This window comes from Carassius gibelio, chromosome B24 (assembly GCF_023724105.1).
Source record: "Carassius gibelio isolate Cgi1373 ecotype wild population from Czech Republic chromosome B24, carGib1.2-hapl.c, whole genome shotgun sequence".
NCBI classification, from domain to species: Eukaryota; Metazoa; Chordata; class Actinopteri; order Cypriniformes; family Cyprinidae; genus Carassius; species Carassius gibelio.
In genome coordinates, this window is record NC_068419.1 from 5,656,441 (window position 1) to 5,678,128 (window position 21,688).

The window sequence follows — 21,688 nt, forward strand, 5'->3', positions numbered from 1 at the left end:
AAAAACAATAAAGAGTAAAAGATGTGTTGAACCAGCCTGGAGTTCATTAGCAGATCAGCTCAGTTCCTCAGGCTGAGCCTCGCTGCAACGGGCCTGGAATGAACAGAGCGGGGAGAGGATGAAGAACAAAGATACACTGATCCACAGACAAACACGCTCCGAGGAATTGTGACTGCTTATCACCATTAATTCATTACTCGCAGTAGAGAAAACAGGCCTGGTGAGAGTATGTGAGTGAAGATTGTTTGTTTGTCTCTCCAGCCCAATGTGGAATGTGTTCAAGCAGCAAAAAAAGCTAAACAAGCTGCCCGTTTTCTGAAAATCTGGCTGCGTTTGCTTTAGGAATGCTTATTATATCCATACAGGAGTGCCTCAGTTTTCTTTCAACCAAACCATTGAATCAGTTTAGATTTATATTTCGCATTATTACGATCATTATAGTAGGTGAACGATTGAGAAGTGGGCTTTAATGAGAACCACAGATGGTTTATAGCTGCTCTCCCAGTTTAAATTTCCCTGCATACAAGCTGAAACCATGTGTCCGTGACATCCGAGACGTCCTCACATGCCTGTGGATATTTTTTTTTTTTTTTAGCAGAACGCTCACTTTCCCTGGCCGCTCCGAGCCTCTGAATTTCAGAACGAGGAGTTCAGTATAGATTCTTCTCCTTTCAAATGCTACCAAGCGGCCTCTAGCCATCTCCATTTATCCCCCAGATACTTAACTCTAAAAGCAATGGATCTTTTCTCGACGGAGAGGAGGAAAACCGTGCTGTATGTTGAAATGCCAAAGGTTTACTTTATTAATTAAAAGGAGTTTCTGTTATAGTACCTCCTGTTAATCTAAAACAGCTGGATTTGAGTTGGGAATTATATGTTATCTCCAGAAAGCCCCAAAATAACTTACTAAAGCCCAGGTAGACGAAGGCGCATTTACAGCAAGGTGAGCACGTTTCTGGACTATCTGTAAACAATGCCACATATTTTATGACATAAGCTGAACAATACAGGCCACATTTCTCCAGCATGATGTGAACCCTCTCATATTTAGTCAGCTTATAAAAAGAAGGTACGACTTCCTCTGTTTTACAAGCAATTAGTTAACTAGTTCTATTTACAGGCGGAAAACAGCACAGGAATTATAATCGTCCCAGAGTTCATCAGGAGCCACACAGTGGAAACCACACATGGGAAATATTACCCATTTATAAAAGATTTCTAAATAAGTATTTAATATTTCTAGAAACATATATTCAGAACAGAATATAAAAAAGCTAATTGCAGCTTTATACTTTATACTTTATATATATAATATAATATATTATACTTTATAGCAGGACTAAGCTTCCATAGATATTTAACTCAAAATGAAATCTAAATTGATGCTATTTACTTTCTAAACACACTTTACTGGAAATATTACTAACTAACCAACTAACTAAATAAATGAATAATTTAAAAAAGAAGATTTTATTCATGTTGATGTCTGAGTATTTTTCACTGAAGCCCTAGATGGTTCTTTAGAGATTAAAAATACTCTTGACTTTATTTTAAATCAGGATATTGGTCGTTGCGTTCTTTAAAATTCCAGTACATAGCTTGTTTTTCTAAAGAACTGGACTGTAAAAATTCTTTGTAGAACTTAAAAGAACTCTAATGCCTGCAAAACTGTTTTTGGTTCTATTAGGAACCGTAAAGAGTGTAGATGTAATGCATTGGTGGATGTCATATGAAAGCAATGGAAGCACATTTGCAGATGCATTAACTTTAGATTTACAACAAGAGCAACACAGGCATTTACAGCCCCGGGGATTATGACATGCTCTCAATTTCCATAAAAGATGAATCGCCAACCAGAGAGGAATGTCTTCGCACATTGAGGGAAGAGTAGCACACATGTGAACAAAATCTGAGACATAGTTGTAGAAAGGAAATAGGCGCTCACTTTGGCAGTGAATCCACTGAAAGAAAAACAGACCTTCTTACTGTACCTTTTTTTTTTTTTTTGGTGTGACTGGCTGGCATTGTGCCATAAAGTCCAGTCTGTTGCATGAGCCATTTTGAATGGCTTTGTTAAAGAGGAATTCAGCGGAAGAGCCCAGACCTCACTGGTCTAAGTAATGCAAAGGTTCTGGGACATTACATAACCTAGCTATGAATGCATAAACCACTGCTCTTATACTCTCTCTCTCTCTCTCTCTCTTTCTCTCTCTCTCTCTCTCACACACACACACACATCAGTATTTTTTCAGACTGCAGGACTGAGGTGGAGTTGATCCAAACAGAGGGTTGTCTGTAACTCTGAGCCTGTTTTCCTTTAAGGGAGGAATGTTCGTCTGGTCAAACAATCACGTTTTTGCTTAGGTTGTTGTGAATGAACAGAACTAGTTTGGATTAGTTAGTGGTTCTTGCTAAAGGTTATATATATATGATATTTGTTTGTAATGAATTTATATAGCCATACATACATTTAATCTAATTTTAAATATCTAAACAAATGTAAAGAATCCCACTGGTGTCAGTCAATATGTCGACTGATATGTATACGATGCCTGATTGATATTTCGCCAGTGGTCTGACAGAGCAAATCTTTATCCCCCCTCGGATCTACTCTGATTTCTCCATTTCAGTCATATTGGCATCATGACACGATGTGTTTTGCTGTAGCCTCTCTCTAAAGTTGGTAAAATTATCTTTGTTGTGTACTATGTGTATGTATATATATATATATATATATATATATATATATATATATATTAGTGCTGTTAAATGATTAATTGTGATTAATCACATCCAAAATAATTTTTGAGTGTGTACTGAATATATATATATATATATGTACACAAAAACACGCATGTATTTATGTAAGAAAAATTTGTTATGTATATATTAATCTATAATAAAATAAATAACTACAATAAAATATAATAATATAAATGAATATACATGTAAATATTTTCAATATATTAAACTATAACAAAATAAATAACTCGAATCAAATATAATGATGTAAATGTATAAATGTATATACATGTAATATATTTTATGTGTTTGTATTTATATAGAAATAATACATCAACACAGTACATATACATATAGTATGCAAACAAAAACTTTTATTTTGGATGTGATTAATTACGATTAATCATTTGATAGCACTATTATATCTATTTTTATATGACAAAAACAAGAAAAAATATGTGAAAAATACAAAAAAATTATTGCATATAAATTCACAGTTTAATGATTACTATACACATAAGTTAACTTTTAAGGAAAAATTGTTTATAAATAAACTAAATAATGTTTAAATACTTTAATTAAAATGTCGAAGATATTTGGCTACATGTCAAATAAATAAATGCTTTGGAAAAGCATATTTTGCAAAAAGCACTTTCTACATCTTTTTCAATTATTATTATTTGTATTTTACAATTAGTTTCATATAATTATGAAATATAATTTTATCCACAGTGATGCAAGTGCTGGCGAAACTTAAAATAGAGCCTGATTTATGCAACAACATATCCACTCCTAATGATTTCCTCCTGAGGCCCCAAAATTGATTCCAGATAATTTGACACTCATAAATATCTTCAGGCAGTGTGAGTTCAAGAAACTGCATATTGTACATTGGCAGGCAGCACAGAGACTATTAATAAAATAAAGCTCAAAGCAGCTTTTACTCAAGTCAGGCCTATTTCATTGTTCCTGTATGTGTTAGTTAAGTCAGCCCGCTCTGTGTTTCCTCAGGAAGAGCCTCGGAGGATGGAATCCTTTCCTCATGGAGCCTGATAAAGTGGAGGGTGGAGTGTGACACAGATGGAGGAAAATCATGTCACTGTGGTGATGGATTTCATTTACACAGGATTTGGCATTTGGGAAGTGAATGATCTGGAACCATGTTGGGTTGTGAAAGTCAATGCTAAAATTAAATGTACTTTATTAATCTGATTACAGTAATTACTAAAGACGTCTCACTTTGGACATGGGAAGTGAGAACTCTTATTAAATCTGTGCTTGTATTGCTCCTGTGCAAAATCACAATCGCACCACTAGGGGTGAACTGTGTAGATTGACTGCTCTCTGGTGGTGAGTAGAAAAAAAATGCATTTTTATTTATAATTTGTAAAAAATAATGTGTTGTAACCTCTTGGCACCTGTCCAGATGCTGAATCATACCTTCTCCTGCCCTCATAAAGGTTTGGCACCTGCCTGTGTGTGGACCACAGGCTGTGGTGTGAATTTATCATGCATTTTTGGAAATAAACTGCCAAATGTGACGAACAAGCTATTCTAGTGCCCTAGTTTATTCACCATAGGGGGTCAACATTTGAACAGCCCACCTGTTTGTTCGGTCAATATAATGTGAACTTTGTGTGTAGGTATATACCAAACATCAGGTTAAATTATAATCCAAGTTTCTGAAAAGTAGCTTTAAAAGTTGCAGTTGTCTTTTTGTGAAGTGGCCTGGTGTGGGAAAATAACTAGGGCTTTTTAAAATCACCAAATATAGCTACAATTATTTTCCATTTTTAAAAGAAACTTTAATCTCTGACAAAGCTTGGATCATTTGTGGGAAACCCCTTTTACCTGCTATCCAGCATATTCATGAATGGGGGGAAAAATGTAAAAATATTTCCTAAAAATATCTGAATAATAAGAAAGGCGATTAGAGGAGAGTACTGATGGATGGTGCTTCATTAAATAGTTTGCCATGTGGTTGGAGTGCAGTGGTGTGTGGTTCTGACCTAGCTATTTTTAGCTGTCTGGGACAAAAATAAAAATGGCTCAAATTTTTCCAGATGATCATCTAAATATGTCCTGCTTATGGCAGAAAAAAGAGAAAAACAAAAATGACCAAAAGGAACCTTTATACTTGGGGATGTACTAAATAATGTTCTAATACTATTATTAAAGTCCGCATGAAATCAAAATAGCACATTGCTAGTCTTGATGTAACCGATTGATCCGTGCAAGTTAATCCTCTGAAGAAAAAGACTCCTGGCATCAACTTTAAAATTTCAGTGCTTAGTTACATTTACGAACAACAAAAATCAAAGAGAGGTCTTCACGAGTGTCGTGAACGAATAGGTTGTGTCTAATTAATCTTTTAGGTGAGCAAATTGTTCTCGACTCTTAAAGGGATAGTTTACCCCAAAATGACACAACATAATTTTATTAAGAATTGTTAATGTAGAATTGTTGAATAAATTATGTTCTTTTGTTTTCTTTGTGCACAAAAAGTATTCTGGACTCGTAGCTTCATATAATTGAAGTTGAGCCACTGATGTCACATGAGCAATGATGTCATATTCTGGACTCATAGCTTCATATAATTGAAGTTGAGCCACTGATGACACATGAGCACCTTTCACGTTGCCATTACGGAAAATACATGTGTAATATGTCCCGGCAATTGTTCCCGGGTCACTAGATTTTGCCCTTTTCACACTGCCAGTGATTACCAAAAATATGTGCGTGCATTCACACCATAGACTGTGTTTCACACACAACCCGTAATGGTCCCGTAAAGACACGTGACATCAGGATGTGAAAGTTAACGCACGTTAACTTTCACTTAAGCTGGAGAAGGATCTCAGATTCAGCACGGATAGTGAGGAGCTAACTGATCTCTGCTTTATTACAGTTTGCACATATTTTTTTAGTTGCGAACATTGATCTGCCTTCAAAACACCCGCTAAAAGTGTCATCATTATGTCACACCTTTTACAGCATTGGTTCTGGCTTTTGTTCACATAGAGCTCATTCCGGGACTGAACCCGGCAATGTTACTAGGTCCCCGACCCGGGTTCAATCCTGAATTAATCCTGGACGTGTCTGCATTCACACAGAAGGTGACCCGTTAATTTTCCGGGTCCAACGTGCAGTGTGAAAGGGGCTATGGACTGCTTTACCGATGTCCTTACTATGTTTCTGGAATGGGACATTGCTGGTGCATTGCTGTCTATCAGAGAGCTCTCAGATTTCATTAAAAAATATCTTAATTTGAGCTCAGAACATGAGGATGAATAATTAATGACATCATTTTCAATTTGGGGTGAACTAACCCTTTAACCCTTTAACTTTTTCGTTCACTTAGGCACTGACTCTTTTCCTGACTCACGAGCCAATAGCGGACTGTAAGAAAGCATCACATTGGTTGGATCTACTAAACGAAGCTCGATGAAACCCGGCAGCGGACTAATGGAGGAGAGTTTTTCTTTGCAGGGAAAATTCTTATTACATTTCCTGAAGACTGTTTTTTTTTTAAACAAATTAGTTGAGAGAATGATTCAGTCACTCAGATTTTTTTTTTATTTTTTTTTGCCACCTAATGTTACTGGTGTAACGATAACCTGCAGAAACGGCCCCTGAATGAATCCTGTTAGTGAATAACATTTAAAAGACTCGACTCGCTGATGAATCAAACTTCCCACCACAACAGATGACAATATCCGTGTGTGAATATCTCTTTAAGAATGAAGCTGAAATTGGATCCTCTCGTTCCCTTACTTCCACCACCACATACAGCAATCATTCTCAACATGCTCTCAACGACGCGCGCTATAAAACCCACTCGAATCATCGCAGATTGAGATTATTATAAGGACCACCAGTTTTATCTGTTTGATATGAAATCATGCATTTCATATCGCCGTGGAGGGAGGAAAATCATGCATGTGTCTAATTGACGAAAAACAAGGATTTGTTTCATATCAGACCATGTTTTCAGACACCATGCACAACTAGCCAGCAGACGATACCATTGATGATCGATAAGAGGTAAACATATGGTTAACGCATTTATTTCGTTATATTAGATCATATTTTAATGCACAAGCGTTGTGTTTTCAGTCAGTATTGCGTTATGATTTGGCCTAAAGAAAGCAGCAGGCATGTTGATAACACGAGTCAATATCCGTCCATCGCAATGTTTTTTACATAGCTTTAGTAGAGATGTGATTCAGGATTTGTGTCTACAGGCTGTCAGTGCTGAATTGCGGTTTTTGATGTATATTCAGCAAGCATTCATCTTAATAAAATGTTCATCTAAGCACAAATGTATACAATTATATGTGTGCATGTGTTACACAAGCAATGCAGTTCAATGCTGCACACCAGCTGGAGTTAAATGACCGAGTTTATTGACAAACGTAGGCTTCAATATCATCTAAAAGCCAAACTCTGAGTGGAATATTTGAATATTTATATTCATGCGTGCGAGTCTACGGTGAAAATACTTGTCAGTATGAAGGGAAACATTTGTTCAGGTTTGCGAATAGAAAACATTAATTTTCTCTGTATTTAATGGACATGCTAAATGCAAACTTTTTTAACGTATTCGGCATTTTTCATAAAAAGAAAAGAAAAGTTTCTGACTTTTAAAAACTTATTTTCTGCTGAGGTCTTTTATTCTGCTCTTCCTTATTTTGGTTTACTTTCAGTTTTGAGAGCTGTGATGTGTGTACAGTATATACAGATACCAAATTAAAATGATTTATTTTGTTCTTTTATAATCATGTAATGTTCTTAGAAATGTAATATTTGTAGTCATGCATTGTTTTGGAAAACATTGATGCCATTTTTTTTAAGGTTTGATTTCATTGGCTCTTAAATGTCATGTGGTACAACTCAAGCAATGTTTAAAATTCTTTTGCTGACAAAAACGAAGACAAAAACAAATTTGTAATTAATAGATCTGCAATCCATTGATCAATTTTATGAAACTACAATGGTATTGACATCAGATACCATCATTATACCATGGTATCTGCCATAAAGCATATAGTATATAGGCCAATATTTGATAGTGTGATAAGTAAAAAAAACAAAAACAAATTCTAAATCGTGTTTTTTCAGGCCTTTAAAAAAGAAAAGAAAAAAAAACTTTTTTTTTTTTTTCTGTATACATATGTTTGCTTGTGTACTTGGTAGATTGTGTCAGACTGCTTTTGCACTGCAGTTTCCTCATGGTTTTAATAAAGCATCCATTTAGCTATCCATCCATTATGCTGCTCTATGAGCCTTTCTTTACGCAGCAGATCTTTCATTCATAGGGCAGCACTGCTTCTCTTAATCTATGATGCATTTACTCAATGCACTAAACTAAAGCATGCCAGCAGTGCAGCTTTGTCAATGCTGTGATCTGCCACCCACATGACAAACCTGTGCACCAGTAAGGAAAGCATGTTAATCTACCCAGTCATACATTTTTTTTCAAAAGTTTTTATTATTGGCTTTTAGTTTCTTAAACTGCATGTTCACAAATGAGATACATGTACATGGATCAGAAAACCTGCAATCACCCTTGTTCATCTGTGAAAACTGCTGAACTTCCTGTTACTATTGCTTTATGGCCTCTTTGGACATCTGCCCTTCACCCGTATAGGAACTATAGTACACCCACCCTCACCCCTCCTCTATGTGGTCATGTTGCCTATTGCTACATAAGGAACATCTAAATTTAGAGACCGCATGTTTTTTGACTCTTATCGCCACATGAGGAGATGTGCTGATGTCAAAGTCTCTTAGTTTAGCTGTTTGACCATATCCGAAATAATGTTGACTGCAACTTCATTGATTATGACCGCTTTAATTCTTGTTATGTGTTCATTAGATAAGTTTGCAGATTTTCGACCAGCTTTGTTACAGTGTGTATAGTGGTTGGCTGATATGGATTTTGTGATGACTGCTATAAAGTTGATATTAATTATATTACACCATATCGTTTAAATAACATGCATACCAGTTGCTACAATTAAATTTAATACATTTTCTAATTTTAATAAATTAGAAAATTAATTGCAAAATATTGTAACTTGATAAACTTCTTGATTCTGTAGTACACCTATAGTAGTTTTCGCAAATAAAGAAATGTTTAAAAAAAAAAAAATAAATAAAAAGGAAGTAAATGCTAACTAACAGTGCATTCTGTAATCTTGTAAGGTTTTGCACATTCAGAATAATTTTCTTAAATAAAGACCGGGCAATGCTAATTTTACATTAACTACACATCATAAATTGAAGTTAATAAATATAGCACGGTATAGTTTGTTTGTAATCAATGATTTATAGATTATGCTTACGTCTACAATCATAACAAACAGGACAACTTCTCTGCAAAAAAAAAAAACTAGTGTACCACACTAGTTAAACAGCTTTAACTAACCCAATGTAGACACATTTGCTGAACCAGTGGTATTTTGGGGTGGAACCGCTTTTTTTGTCCACTTATTGGGAGACTGGTGTAGGAACCCTACAGTTTGTTACCACTAGTGGTGAAGAAATGACACACTTCACCTTTTGGGATATTGAATATTGAATTTAGGGAGGTGGGATTGGCTATTGTTTGTTTTAGCAATAATGAGCAAGTTAAGGCATGTGAGGATGTGTGAATGACCTCCTGTGTGAATGACCTCATTTGTTTCATTTGCATCTCTGCTGATATGCAGATCTCCTTTCATGACCGTTGGAAGTCTGCTTGTTGTGACATGTAAAAACATTAGAGACTGTGTGCTGCAGATGATGGTTTAACGGCTACATCTGCCATTGATGTGTCAATGTTGAGTGGACATTCATGAGTTGTTTTTTGTAATTATTGTTTCTCTGCTGAATGTTTATAGTGTAGATGACCTTAAAGCTAGTAAACCGATTAAAAGCCACAAAAGTCCAATTTCCTGGTTTTCAAAAGTGTGTCAGTTTCTTCTCGCTACACTCTCAGTGCAATGGGTTCATGTTTTGTGTTTTTCTCTCGTGCTTTGAACACTTTTAGCCTCAGGTAAGAGTGCGATTCATGTTTTCCATTAGCTGTTATGGGCCAGAGGTCTTGAAAGTAGATCAGCAGGATATGTTATGAGCTATTAGATGCCTTGTGGAAGATGTCTTGTAAAACAACCCTTCTTCCTTGAGGTTTCTTGAATTTCCCGGTCTCAAGGATATATATGTACTGATATTAGTAATATTGTATATATAATTATATGTATATTGTTATTATTATTTTATTATTTTAATGTGTTGTAGTGCCAATTATTGAATGATACAGTGAATTAAATGCTTGTTTACAGATGAAAGGTTTAATCAAGTGATGTGATATTTGATATGGTCTAACCTCTAACTAGATTTAGTCCAGCTAACCATTTAAACATTAACCCAGTGCCTTTTTCCTCAGATGATTAACCATATACACTTGCAGGAAAAAAGGTACAAAAGTTGCCACTGGGATGCTACCTTTTCAGAAGGTACACCTTTGTACCTGATTTACCCCTAAAGGATGCAAGATGTTAACTTAAAGATGCATATAGTATTACCTAAATGATACATATCTGTACTTAAATGGTATACATTAGTAGTTACTGCTCCAGTTACGAATTTTGTACCTTTTTTTCCCCTGAGTGCATGAAAGACACTTTGTACAGGAAGTGAGAAAAGCGCAGGCGAGCATGAATTCGATCTACTGTATGTCTTTTGCTCTTTGTGCTGAATGATTGAAACGCTGTGATTATTTTAGCCCAAGGTTTATCATTATGGATCACTGCTTTCTAACTTTGTGCCTCAAAGGGGACATGTTTTTCTGGTGCACAATCACTGCACCAGACTGCAAGAGAAACTGTTTGAAAACATGACGAGGACAAGGTTGACATTTAGAGCTAAGCTCAATATGATCTGTACATACAGTACTTTTATAAAGGATAACGTCTAATGCCATTTATGACACTGAAGCCCACTTTTGACTCCGGAACAGTTGTCCAACCATTATGTGTAACACGTCTGAGATTTTGGAATGGTCAACCAAGTCTTGCATCACTCCTGGCAGCAATAATATCAACCAATATGATGCTTTAACTAAGTCTGAGAGGACTGATACTGTGACACTTCCCACAGCCTTTATTCGTTTTATGAGTGCAGATAAAGACGTGGGTTTTGCATCACCTCGTTTCCCTTTGCTAGCACAGTAATGGTAGAGGGCATGTCTGTTAAACATTTACTTTGCTTTTCTCCTGGAACGGTGAGTTTTCCGTCGTGTGATTTCAACGGGACATTGATGTTCGTGTCTTATTCTAAAGTGTTTTTCTGCTCTTTCTCTTTCAGTGGGGTCGGGTGGCCATGGACCCCTTCAGCCAGCTGATCCTGCTCATCTCGGTGGTGAGTTTTTGCACTTTCCAGTGGCTTTTTCACAGCGTGAGCCCCTGGGTATCGTCCAGAATCAGCCCTGGCTTCCTCAAACTCTCCCACAAACAGAAGATCGAGTGGAACTCAAGGTACACAAACATGATTTGTGCCGTCTGTTGGAGTGCTGGGACTAGTTCTGCATTTCTCTTTCCATGTATTACCTTCTCATGTTCAGTGTTTCTTAAGTTTAAAAGAGTAACTGTAAGCTGTATGTGTTTGATTCACTAAAAAGAACTGACTCACAAGAGTCAAGTGTTTAGGAATCAGACTGCATTGGTTGCACGGTGTGGTTCTGATTCATTCAAAGAACTGACTTGGAAGACTAATTAATTTTGGAGTTGCATAAACATAACTAGTTGCACTGTATATGTTTGACTTGCTAACAAGGTCCAGGTCAAAATACAAATTTGTTCAGGAATCATTTAGAAAACAGGTCAACCTGTGTGGTTTTGATTCACAAAAAATAAATTACTTATAAAGAGTTGTTTAGGGATTGGACTACTGTGGTTGCACGGTGTGGGTTTGATTAATTAAAAAGAACTCAAAACGAATACATTTAGGAATCATTAAGATATAACTGGTTGCACTGTATGTGTTTGATTCACAGAGAAGAACTGGTTCATAAGAGTCATAATGATTCGGATTCCCTATTTACTAAAATTCGGATTCCGATTATAAAAAGATTCTCAATGGAATTATTTGGTCAGAAATCATTTGCAATATCTCCGCATACTGAATGGTTTTGATTTACTTAAAACAACCAGTCATTTGTTAATAAATCATATTACACCGTTTTTATTTTTTATTTTTATATATTTACTTAGAAGAACTGGGTCAAATGACTCGATGATTCCTTAATGAATGTTTTTGATTCACTGAAAAGAACTGTTCGCACTGATCCACTAGTTCTTAAGAGTCATTTGTTTAGAATTCAATCTCCAATACAATTAAAACTATAATATCCGTTCTAAACAGGCAGCTTGTTAAATATCGCCAGAGGATTCGCAGTGGTGCTTCAGTTATTTCCCTGTTAAATGACTTATCAGAAGATAACACTGTAGAGATCGAGCTGTAAGCTGTCGCTCAAAATCACTAATGTCTGCATATGCGTATAGAAACTGGCAAGAGGCGAAGATGGCAGCGATAATGCTCATTTCAGCAGGCTGTCAAGAGAACGGCCAGCTGGAGGAGATCTTTAGATGTAGGACACAGCGCTGAGTTGATTGACAGCAGCCAATCGCTCCGTTTCGATTGTTTCAACTTGACATTATTCAATGGGAGAAGTTAACACTGCTGTCAAGTCATAAAACCTTTTGCGTCTCTGCAGGACTGTGTCCACGCTCCATGCCCTGTTGGTCGGCCTCTTCTGCCTCTACATCCTGTTCTTCGATGAGGCAGTCAATCATGACCCCGTATGGTGAGTGCTCGACCTCTCACGCTGCATGAAGGGCATGCTGGGAAAGCGCTGCTCTCCACAGATGAGCAGGATGCTTTCCGGAACTGTTTGTGAACTGAAGGTGATCTTCCAGTAATCTCTAGTAATCCTCATCTTTACCTCTACAGGGGAGATCCTGCTCTGGTGAAGATAAACGTGAGCATTACTACAGGCTACCTCATATCTGGTGAGAGCTTGAAAATTGAAATTAATTTTTAGTTGATTGCTTTTTGGGGGGTTTCTAGTAGATAGTTTAGGCTAGGCTAGTTTTACCAAAGAAACGCCTCAGTAGCTTTACCGTCTCTGACCATATTAACCTGGTTGCAGATCATTCTGTAATTCTCTATTATAATGTCATGTTTTTGAAGGATGATTTTTTTTTTTTTGATTTTTTTTTTTTTTTTGATTTTTGTATTAAATGCATTCACTGATTTATAAAAAAAAAAAAAATAAATAAATAAATCCTTTGACTTGTTGCACATTATTTGACCAGTGTAATGCATTTATGTATTTAATGTACATAAGCTGAAATGTGACTGATGGAGAAAGACCCAATATTATTTTTTGAAAAGGCTTTATGATAATATTTCAGAATGTTAATTTTAACATTTAGTTACTTTATTTTTTAAGTTTGGACAAACAATTAACAGTTGTATTTGTATCAACTAACTTAACAAAATTAATGAAATGCTGTAAAAATATATTGCTTATTGTTATCTAATCCATTAACAAATATTCACAAATGAGATGGTATTGTTTATTATTAATAAAAATTAAATTAGACCTTTTATTATAATATTTTATTTTAGTCTCCGTTTTCAAATTCATTTCAATATTTGAAAATGTTTTTATGGCAGGTTTTTTCGTTTTTGTTAGTTTTCTCAAAAAAAAAAAAAAAAAAAAAAATTATATATATATATAGCCTTGCAGCAATCAAAGGTGTTGGCAGAGACTTTATGAAAATCTCTGAAATAGGTTAAAATGACCACAGAGAAGAATTTTGGTGCAAATGTCCCTAGATCAATGTTTTCTTTTGAGATGTAGGTATATTATTGGTAAGCCGTGTTATTAGTAGTTATTTGAATGTATTAAATCACTTGTATGCTAAATTCATGTTCTTTAAAGCAGTTCTGACTCTTATTGCCTTTTTCTTTCTGTGTTTTCCAGATCTGCTGCTTATATTTTACTATTGGAGAGCAATAGGAGACAAGTTTTTTGTAATCCACCACCTGGCGGCATTGTATGCTTACTACTATGTACTGGTGAGTCCCCTGTTGTCCCATAACAGAACATGCAGGCAAGATGGGAAAGAGACAACCAAGAGTGAGCAGTGGTGTGTCAGGTGTGCAGCTGGTGCTGAAAGCTCTGTGTTCATTGGCTGATGCTCCACCAGACCAGCGTTCCCTTATAACATAGCACTAAACTATAAACAGAGAAACAGGAAGGTCAGAGCTGGAAATCAGTAACCTGTATGTTTGAGTTGTGACCTTCTCTGATTGTAAAAGTGTCCTTCACAATGTATGTGTCCTCATCTGTAGAAAAAAAAACAACTTATATATATATATATATATATATATATATATATATATATATATATATATATATATATATATAATTTTTTTTGTTTAATTATTAGAGATAAGTCGTGGTAGTTTAGCTAGCCAACACCTAATTTAAGTGGTTTACATTTTTTTTTAAACAATTTAGATGCTTTAAATGGCATGTTGACTGCATGCATCACTTTTATTTATTAATCATTTACTAGGTTGCTAGGTACAGTTTTTTTTTTAAAAAAGTTGCATTTTAAAGCACTGTCATTACATACAACGCACACACATTTAGGCGGATGTTTTAAAAATCCAACTTTTAAAGCTTTTATTAATCTCTATTGAGTCATTCTGTGCAGTTTTTTTGTGCTCGGTCTAGTTTTTAACACTATAACCTTTCTTTTGTAAACGGCTGCTAAGAAACTAGTTTGCTCATCCCTAGTTGTCATAGTCCTTGTTAAACTTGGTATCCAAATAGTTGCCAGCCCAGATCTTTAACCACTAGTCTGCACCACTGAGGGCACTACTGTTCACTTTTGGTTTAGTTGTATGGTCACCCTCTAGGTCACCAGGTTCTGTAGCTGACTATGGTTATTATAATGATGATGATGATGATGATGGTATTTTTTGCATGGAATGCTCATTGATGGTTATGCTGAAGTCTATTTTCTCCTCCTCTACTTCTCTGACTCCCCCCTCAGCAACTCTGTTGGTCAGTTCTGGCCAGCTTTGGGCTCAGACTGTACCAGATTGGATTGTGTGCATGTATTGATGCTCTCTGCTCCCGTGGTGCCTTTGGAGGGTTTCCTGTGTGCATGCTCTGAAACCTTCCCCTGCTTTGAGCCGATCTTCCTCCTAAACTCTCCCTCTTTCTCTTCTGAAACCTAACATCCACGTCTCAACTGCAGGATGAGTAACAGCCAGAAAGCGCTTGTTTGTTGGGCTGATCCACACTCACGACATGGGAAGGTTTTGCTGAATAACATGTTGATCTGGTCCTCAGCTGAATTCTAAATATCTATGCATTTAGTTTACATGTTGCACAGGGTATTCCTCATGCCTTTTGATAGAAATGAATCAGAAATTAGTTAAAAATGAACCTAAACGCTTAAAAAATAGCATCTGCTGATGCTCAGTTATTTGGCATGGGTCTTTCTGTAATATGTGTTTTACAGAAAATGTAAATAATGGCAATAATACCAGACAAATAATTTGTTGTTAATAGGTTCATAAATATAAAGAAGTTATAATGCATATTATTGTAATTTCCATCTAAATTAATATACATGTTGGGATGTCATTTCAGCAACCTTATATTAATAAGTTATATTATACCTAATAACTATACATGCTATTGAATGAAATTTTAAGTTTAAAAAAGTTATTAAAAGCTGTTAATTGTTAAAGTCATTAACAGATTTGAGTGACCTGGGTCATGCTTGCACGGTATGTGTTTACTAAATGCACGAATGGTAAGAAAAAAAAAAGATCGATTATACTTTACAATATAATTTCTTAAGATCAGCTGTAATTCTGCCATATATCTTGATAATTATTTCATTTTAGTCACAGATGTATTGTGCACCTCTAGTCAAACAATACATACAACAGACACTCAAAAGGCACATGTTTTGCAGAATGACCATGACAAATGATGTTTAGGGCGTGTTCATTTCTGAAAATTTGGCGGCACAAAAAAAACCCCTCATTCCTAAAAATGCATCTGGGGCAGCGACTGATGATGGCTTTACTGTTGCTTATATACCCTACAGTTACCTTGCACTGATTTAATGCAACCTTGAGGATCGCCTCAAACCTGAACATGCATTTTGTTGTCAGGATGTAGACCATACTGTCACTGGTCACTTTTATGACTGCCTTTTCAAGCCTTTTTCTAAATTATTACAAGCTAATCTAGGTAATTTAATGTGGAGCTGGAAGTCTCTGTTGGGTCTCAGTGAGTAATTAAGTCTGTCGTTGGAAATGTCATTCGTTGTTATTGTTTCCTGTGTTCAGAAATGCTATTAGCGTTAAAACCAGAACTTTTTTTATGTCATTTTGTTAATTACTTCAGACTAAATTCCAATATTCGCCTCATTATATTTTTTAGGACATATTAAATATAGAGCATAATAAACCCCGTCAGTCTTCTCAGTGTTTAATAATTGTGCTTCATTTAAGAGCAAAGTGTTTCGCTATATTTAGCACTGACACGTAACCTTTAAAGGTCTATAATCAAACTATGAGAGGAATTTTTTTTAGAAGTACAATAAAATCTAATTCTTTTCAGCGTGCGATTTGTTTCTCCTAGTGCATGTCCAACGAGTTTTAAATGTTGTTGCTGCTTCTGTGTCGTTCGTTCTTTTTGCATTTTTTCTGCACCTTTTTTCCAAGAATCTGTCTGTCAGTCTGTCTCTGTCCCACCTAACATGACTTCTTGAATAGCGCAGCCTCACTTCCTCTGACCAGCAAAACCCTTCATGCAAAAACTACCAGTGTCACTGTTATTGGGGTTAAGAGATGAGGGCTATAGGCTTGGCTGATCTAGATGGACTCTCTCCTGTCTTGTCTGCTGTCCTGCTGTTATGGAACTCTGAGCAGTTACTGAAGCCCAGTTACAGTATGGACTTACCAGTACCTAGGGGTACCAGCATGCATCTGCTAGCAAACCTGATTATTATTTTTGTATCCTTGATTTTTATATGTCCCATTTTGCAGTAAGTATGCTAATGTGTGTTTTAATTGCAGCCCTTAAGGTAGGTGTGTTATCCAGAAGCCAAATGTTTATTCGCTTGCTGTAGGAACGATAATGTCAAAACTTGTTTGGAGAGGAACATTTCATTGGATCAGGTCTGAAAAATCCTCGCTTTGCAAGGAAAAGCTATAGAAGGAATCATTCTCTGACAGAACATGCATGGCTGACCATGCAGTGGGATCTAAACTTCTGATACCACATTAAAAATCTGGGATTTTATTTGTATCTAATCTAGGGGGGGGGGTTGCTAAAATTCTTCTAAATATCTTCTTTTTGCGTTTGGAATGGCTTGAGGGTGAGTAAATGAGAAGATAATTGTAATTTCTTGGTGAACTATATGGTTAAGTAAATTTGACATTGATTATGTAAACATCTTTGTACAGATGATTAGAAGTTCTTGCTTCCATTGAAACACAAGATGATCTTAAGATCATTCTAAAATTATGCTGGAATATATAAAAAAAACAGGTATTATACACACTTTTGTACTTAAAGCAAAAAGGAGGACAAATTAATAAGATATTCTCAAATTTGTCATCTTTTTTTTTATTGAAAGTTACACTATATTTTAAGATGTATGATATTTATTATTTATTATTATTAAGAATTCAAAATAGAAGATATTTCCACCAGTGGTTTCAGACGTTTGGACTCCACTGTATGTGCCTGATGATATGTGGCTTATTTGAAATGTGGGTTGTTATTATCGACGGCTCCGTTTTGGTTTTTAATTTCACAATTATCATTGTTGAATAGTTTTGTCGTACATTTACAGAAAAGAATGCAGGTACTTTAAATGGCAAGGAGCGGTAATCTGAACAAAAAAACTAGTTTGTTTTAGTTTGAAGCAGACTATCTAATTCTGCTTTATTTAGTACATGATTGAAAATACTTTTTTCATGATGTATGTATTTAAAAATGCATAGTTAACATAATATTAACCTAATCACTCTAATTCTCATAATCTATTTAACATACACGTATGCAATTTTACAGTAGAAAAATTGTAAGTCATTTATAACCTCTACATTTTCCATAAAAAATAATCTAAACATTGACAATAAATACTGAAGGGCATTATTTGATCTTAAAATAAATCTTATATTACTAGAAAAACTTTTTCTATTTTCTACATTTTTTTTATTATTTTATTTTATATACATTGCTCTATGTGAAGTATCATAACTCGGCACTGAAGAAATTACTGTTGTTGCCTGACAGCAGGAGATATTGAGACTGTTGGAGCTGATTCATAAGTCTGTGCTTTTCTATAACTCGTGTCCGTGTCATTATTTGTTTGTTCTTCACCTTGTGTCTCCAGGGTCAAGGAATGTTGCCTTATTTTGCTAACTTCCGTCTGCTTGCAGAGTTTTCCACACCATGTGTAAACCAACGGTAGGTATTTGACTGATTATTTGTTATTTGTCTGTCATTCAATATAATTAGACAAAAATTATAGCCAATCTACACATGACCAAGGAGATGTCACTCTGGGTTCACCCAAAAAGGAACATTTGCTGAAAATGTATTCTCCCTCAGGACATTCAACACCTAGATGAACTTGTTCCTTCATCAGAACAGATTTGGAAAAATGTAGCAGTACAATCACTTGATCACCAATGGATCCTCTGCAGTGAATGGGTGCCGTCAGAATGAGAGTCCGAACAGCTGATAGAAGCATAACAATAATCCACAAGTAATCTGCATGACTCTACGTGTTTACAACTAACAAATCTTGCTTCTAACCAAAATAGTCAATAATAATGCTTTCTCCAGTGAAAAAGTCTGTGCATATTTCTCTTTTGATTCAGACAGTACCAAGTGTTTCACTGGAAAAATCTGTATTATGGATAGAGGACTTGTATTTTAGCCAGAAGCAAAAAATAATTATTGATATTGAGTTTGTTTGTAACAAACTGGCTACTTTTCGCTTCACAAGATGTTAATTGATGGACTAGAGTTGTGTGGGTTACTTGTGGACTATTGTAAAGTTTCTGACAGCACCCATTCACTGTAGAGGATCCATTGGTGAGCAAGTGATGCAATGCTAAGTTTCTCCAAATCTGTTTTCGACAAAATAACTAACTCATCCACATGTTGGATGGCCTGAGGGTGAGTGCATTTTCACTTTTGGTTGAACTGTACCTTTAAATGTGTTTCAAATGCAATTTCATGTTGTCATTAATAAGAAATGACACAAATGAAATGTTATGATGCTACTGTAGATTAGTTCACAGCATGTCACTTTGCTCACCTGTGTTTTCCAGCTGGTTCTTTGAAGTATTAGGTTACCCCAAAGTCTCCAAGCCTAACATGGCTAATGGGGTACTGATGGCGCTTGTGTTTTTCCTGGTGAGGATCGCCGTCATGCCAGTATACTACAGCCGAATGTGTTCAGTGTATGGCACGGAGGCCTTCTACAGGGTCTCCTTTGGCGGCCGAAGCGCTTGGATCTTCTCCAGCATCTGCCTGGACATCATGAACGTCATGTGGATGCATAAAATCGCCCGCGGCTGCTACAAAGTCCTGCGTTCCAGCCGGAAATCTAAACCCGAGAGCCAGGAGAATGGAAAAACCGATTGAGTGAAAAGAAAGGGCATTCGAATTTTACACCATTTGCTCACACACAGGGTCGTTGTCTTATTGACGGTCTTCATGGGACACTATGGTGGGATGGTGACCGGTAAAGACTTTGAAAACTACCCCAGAGCAATATTTCGGAGTTAAGACCCGAAACTCTGACAAAATGTCAAATTGAGATCTAGTACACCAGAAAAGACTGGCCGTCCCACTTTTAATTTGTGTTTGTTTTCCAACCGTTCACCAAAAGTGCAAACGATGCACTGTTCGAGATTGCTGGATGAACTGTATTTTAACCATGTTTGGTTTTCATTTTAAACTGTGTGGGCAGGTCAACAACATTATTTATTCATCAAAGTTCAGTCCCTCGCTCTCAATCACTGTCCTGTGCAAAGGGGCCAAGCAGTCAGTCACCTGATGTTCAAAGCCGCGTATATTGACTGTGAAAAATTCATCCACACAACTGCACTAAACGAGGAAAATCTGTGTACTCAAGAAGAAACTCTTTGAAAATTAATGTCACATACTTTAGATATTTTATTGAATGCCCCAATGAGATCCAACTGTGGGTTGAACAGGCAAAATATTTTATATATACAAGATGTGAGCAGTTGTTGCATTAATACGGAACTGTTTTTAAGAATGAAACCTGTTTACACTCGCTCCAGATTCAGTTCAGATTTCGCTCCGCTCCCATGAAACGGACATCACGCTTTGTTCGCACTGTACAGTTAATTGCATGCGGCAATGTTGTTCTCTGAATGTTTGCATTGTACATAGTAATTTTATTGAACCTACGATAATTCTTTTAATTACGTTGGTGTGTACAGTGTATCTGTTCAATACTGAACTAAATGATCGATTATGTTTTGGAAATGGGTTTAAAGGAAAGTGTAGCTCGTGTATGTTCGAAGACTTTCTCGACGTCGGATAGTTTTCCTGCATTGTACTTAATTTATTGACCCAGTTTTGCACTGGGACAGCATGGTAATGTTTGTACGACATATTTATTATTTTTTTAACGGAAAGGTATAAAAGTCGTCAATGTGTCGGAGTAGATATACAGCATATGAGAGAATTCACAATACAGAGATACTTTTATGAATTCATTTTAAAATTCATTGTCACAATGACGAATTTAGTGTAGAAAATTCATACTATACACGTGCATTCAGTGGCGGCACGGATGTTAGCGCATGAGTTTTATTGATTTAAAATGTATGAAAGATGGCTTAAAGCAGTTTGTGTGGAAACAATTTTAAAGCGTTTTTTTTTTTTTATGAACTTATAAGTACTTGAATTTTGAAATGCGTTATTTCTGAGAGCCAGACCTAGGATGAATTGTCTTTACTGGCATGAGATATACAGGAATCCATATTGTAATCATTATTATTATTATTATTATTATTGCCTTCGTATTCAATCACTCAAAATGCCTTTTTTTGTTTCATTAAATAAACGTCTTATTTTCTACTTCTAGTGTCATTTTGTAACACATGTTCATTGTATGGTCATGTAAGGAATGCATGTGGCTATGTCGATCACTTTGATTGTTTTATCTTTTTAGTTCTCACCATTGTTCCAACCAAAGGTCAAAAATAAGAATGGGTGTTTTGAATCGTACATATTAAATAAATGGTGGCACAACAACAGAAAAACCCAGCTGGATGAATAGACGTGCATTGTTTGTTTAAGTATAATCTGAAACAAGCATAAAAAAAGAAGGGAAAAGTTCATTCAGTGTAACTTTCAGAACCTTGTAGGTCATTTCCAAGGAAACACTGAATTATGTATCTACAAACAGTTAAATGTCATTTAGAACAATATTGCATTTTACTTTTACTAAAAGTCTTTTCAATGCATAAAGTTCCAAACCTTCAGTCTTCGGCATTAATGTTTAATTTAATGGAATGTGAAAATGCACAATATCATGACACTGTGTGTGTTTTTATAACTGAACTGTTCCATAAACTAATGTCACAGGAATTTGTTGCCATGTAAAGGTTTACATTTGTAACTACGGTGAGCACAGGGATCATCTTCCCTTTATAATGAAAGGAAAGTGCATGTATCTGAGGAATGACACAACAGCTGTTTTTGAATATTTGTTCCTTCACATGTCTTAACTTTTCACTTCCGTTATGCCATTTGCCTCAATAAAGCAATATGTTTATTTTGATCCTTGAGGATTTTGTATGT

At 35.7% G+C, this 21,688-nt stretch overlaps 1 protein-coding gene across 3 annotated transcripts; it reads left to right on the top strand.

Annotated features, from left to right (window-relative positions):
* The first annotated feature begins 6,470 nt into the window (after positions 1–6,470).
* tlcd4a (TLC domain containing 4a) lies at positions 6,471–21,668 on the top strand. Of its 3 annotated transcripts, none has more exons than XM_052596177.1 (7): positions 6,471–6,786; positions 11,092–11,261; positions 12,500–12,589; positions 12,736–12,794; positions 13,775–13,869; positions 18,231–18,304; positions 19,177–21,668. In XM_052596177.1, the coding sequence occupies exons 2-7, from the start codon at positions 11,107–11,109 to the stop codon at positions 19,490–19,492; spliced, it is 789 nt and encodes a 262-aa protein (XP_052452137.1). In that variant the 5' UTR covers positions 6,471–6,786; positions 11,092–11,106; the 3' UTR covers positions 19,493–21,668. The 3 variants fall into 3 exon arrangements, with proteins under 3 accessions (XP_052452137.1, XP_052452138.1, XP_052452135.1); XM_052596175.1 differs by lacking the exon at positions 6,471–6,786 and adding an exon at positions 10,859–11,008; XM_052596178.1 differs by lacking the exons at positions 6,471–6,786; positions 13,775–13,869 and adding an exon at positions 10,857–11,008 and having other exon boundaries at positions 12,736–12,763.
* The last annotated feature ends 20 nt before the right edge of the window (positions 21,669–21,688 follow it).

Excerpts from the sequence above, each read along its gene's own strand:
- tlcd4a (XM_052596175.1), top strand. The coding sequence starts at position 10,958 with ATGGTAGAGGGCATGTCTGTTAAACATTTACTTTGCTTTTCTCCTGGA. Across the intron at positions 11,262-12,499 it reads AAGATCGAGTGGAACTCAAG|GACTGTGTCCACGCTCCATG; the intron begins GTACACAAACAT and ends GCGTCTCTGCAG. Across the intron at positions 12,590-12,735 it reads GTCAATCATGACCCCGTATG|GGGAGATCCTGCTCTGGTGA; the intron begins GTGAGTGCTCGA and ends TTACCTCTACAG.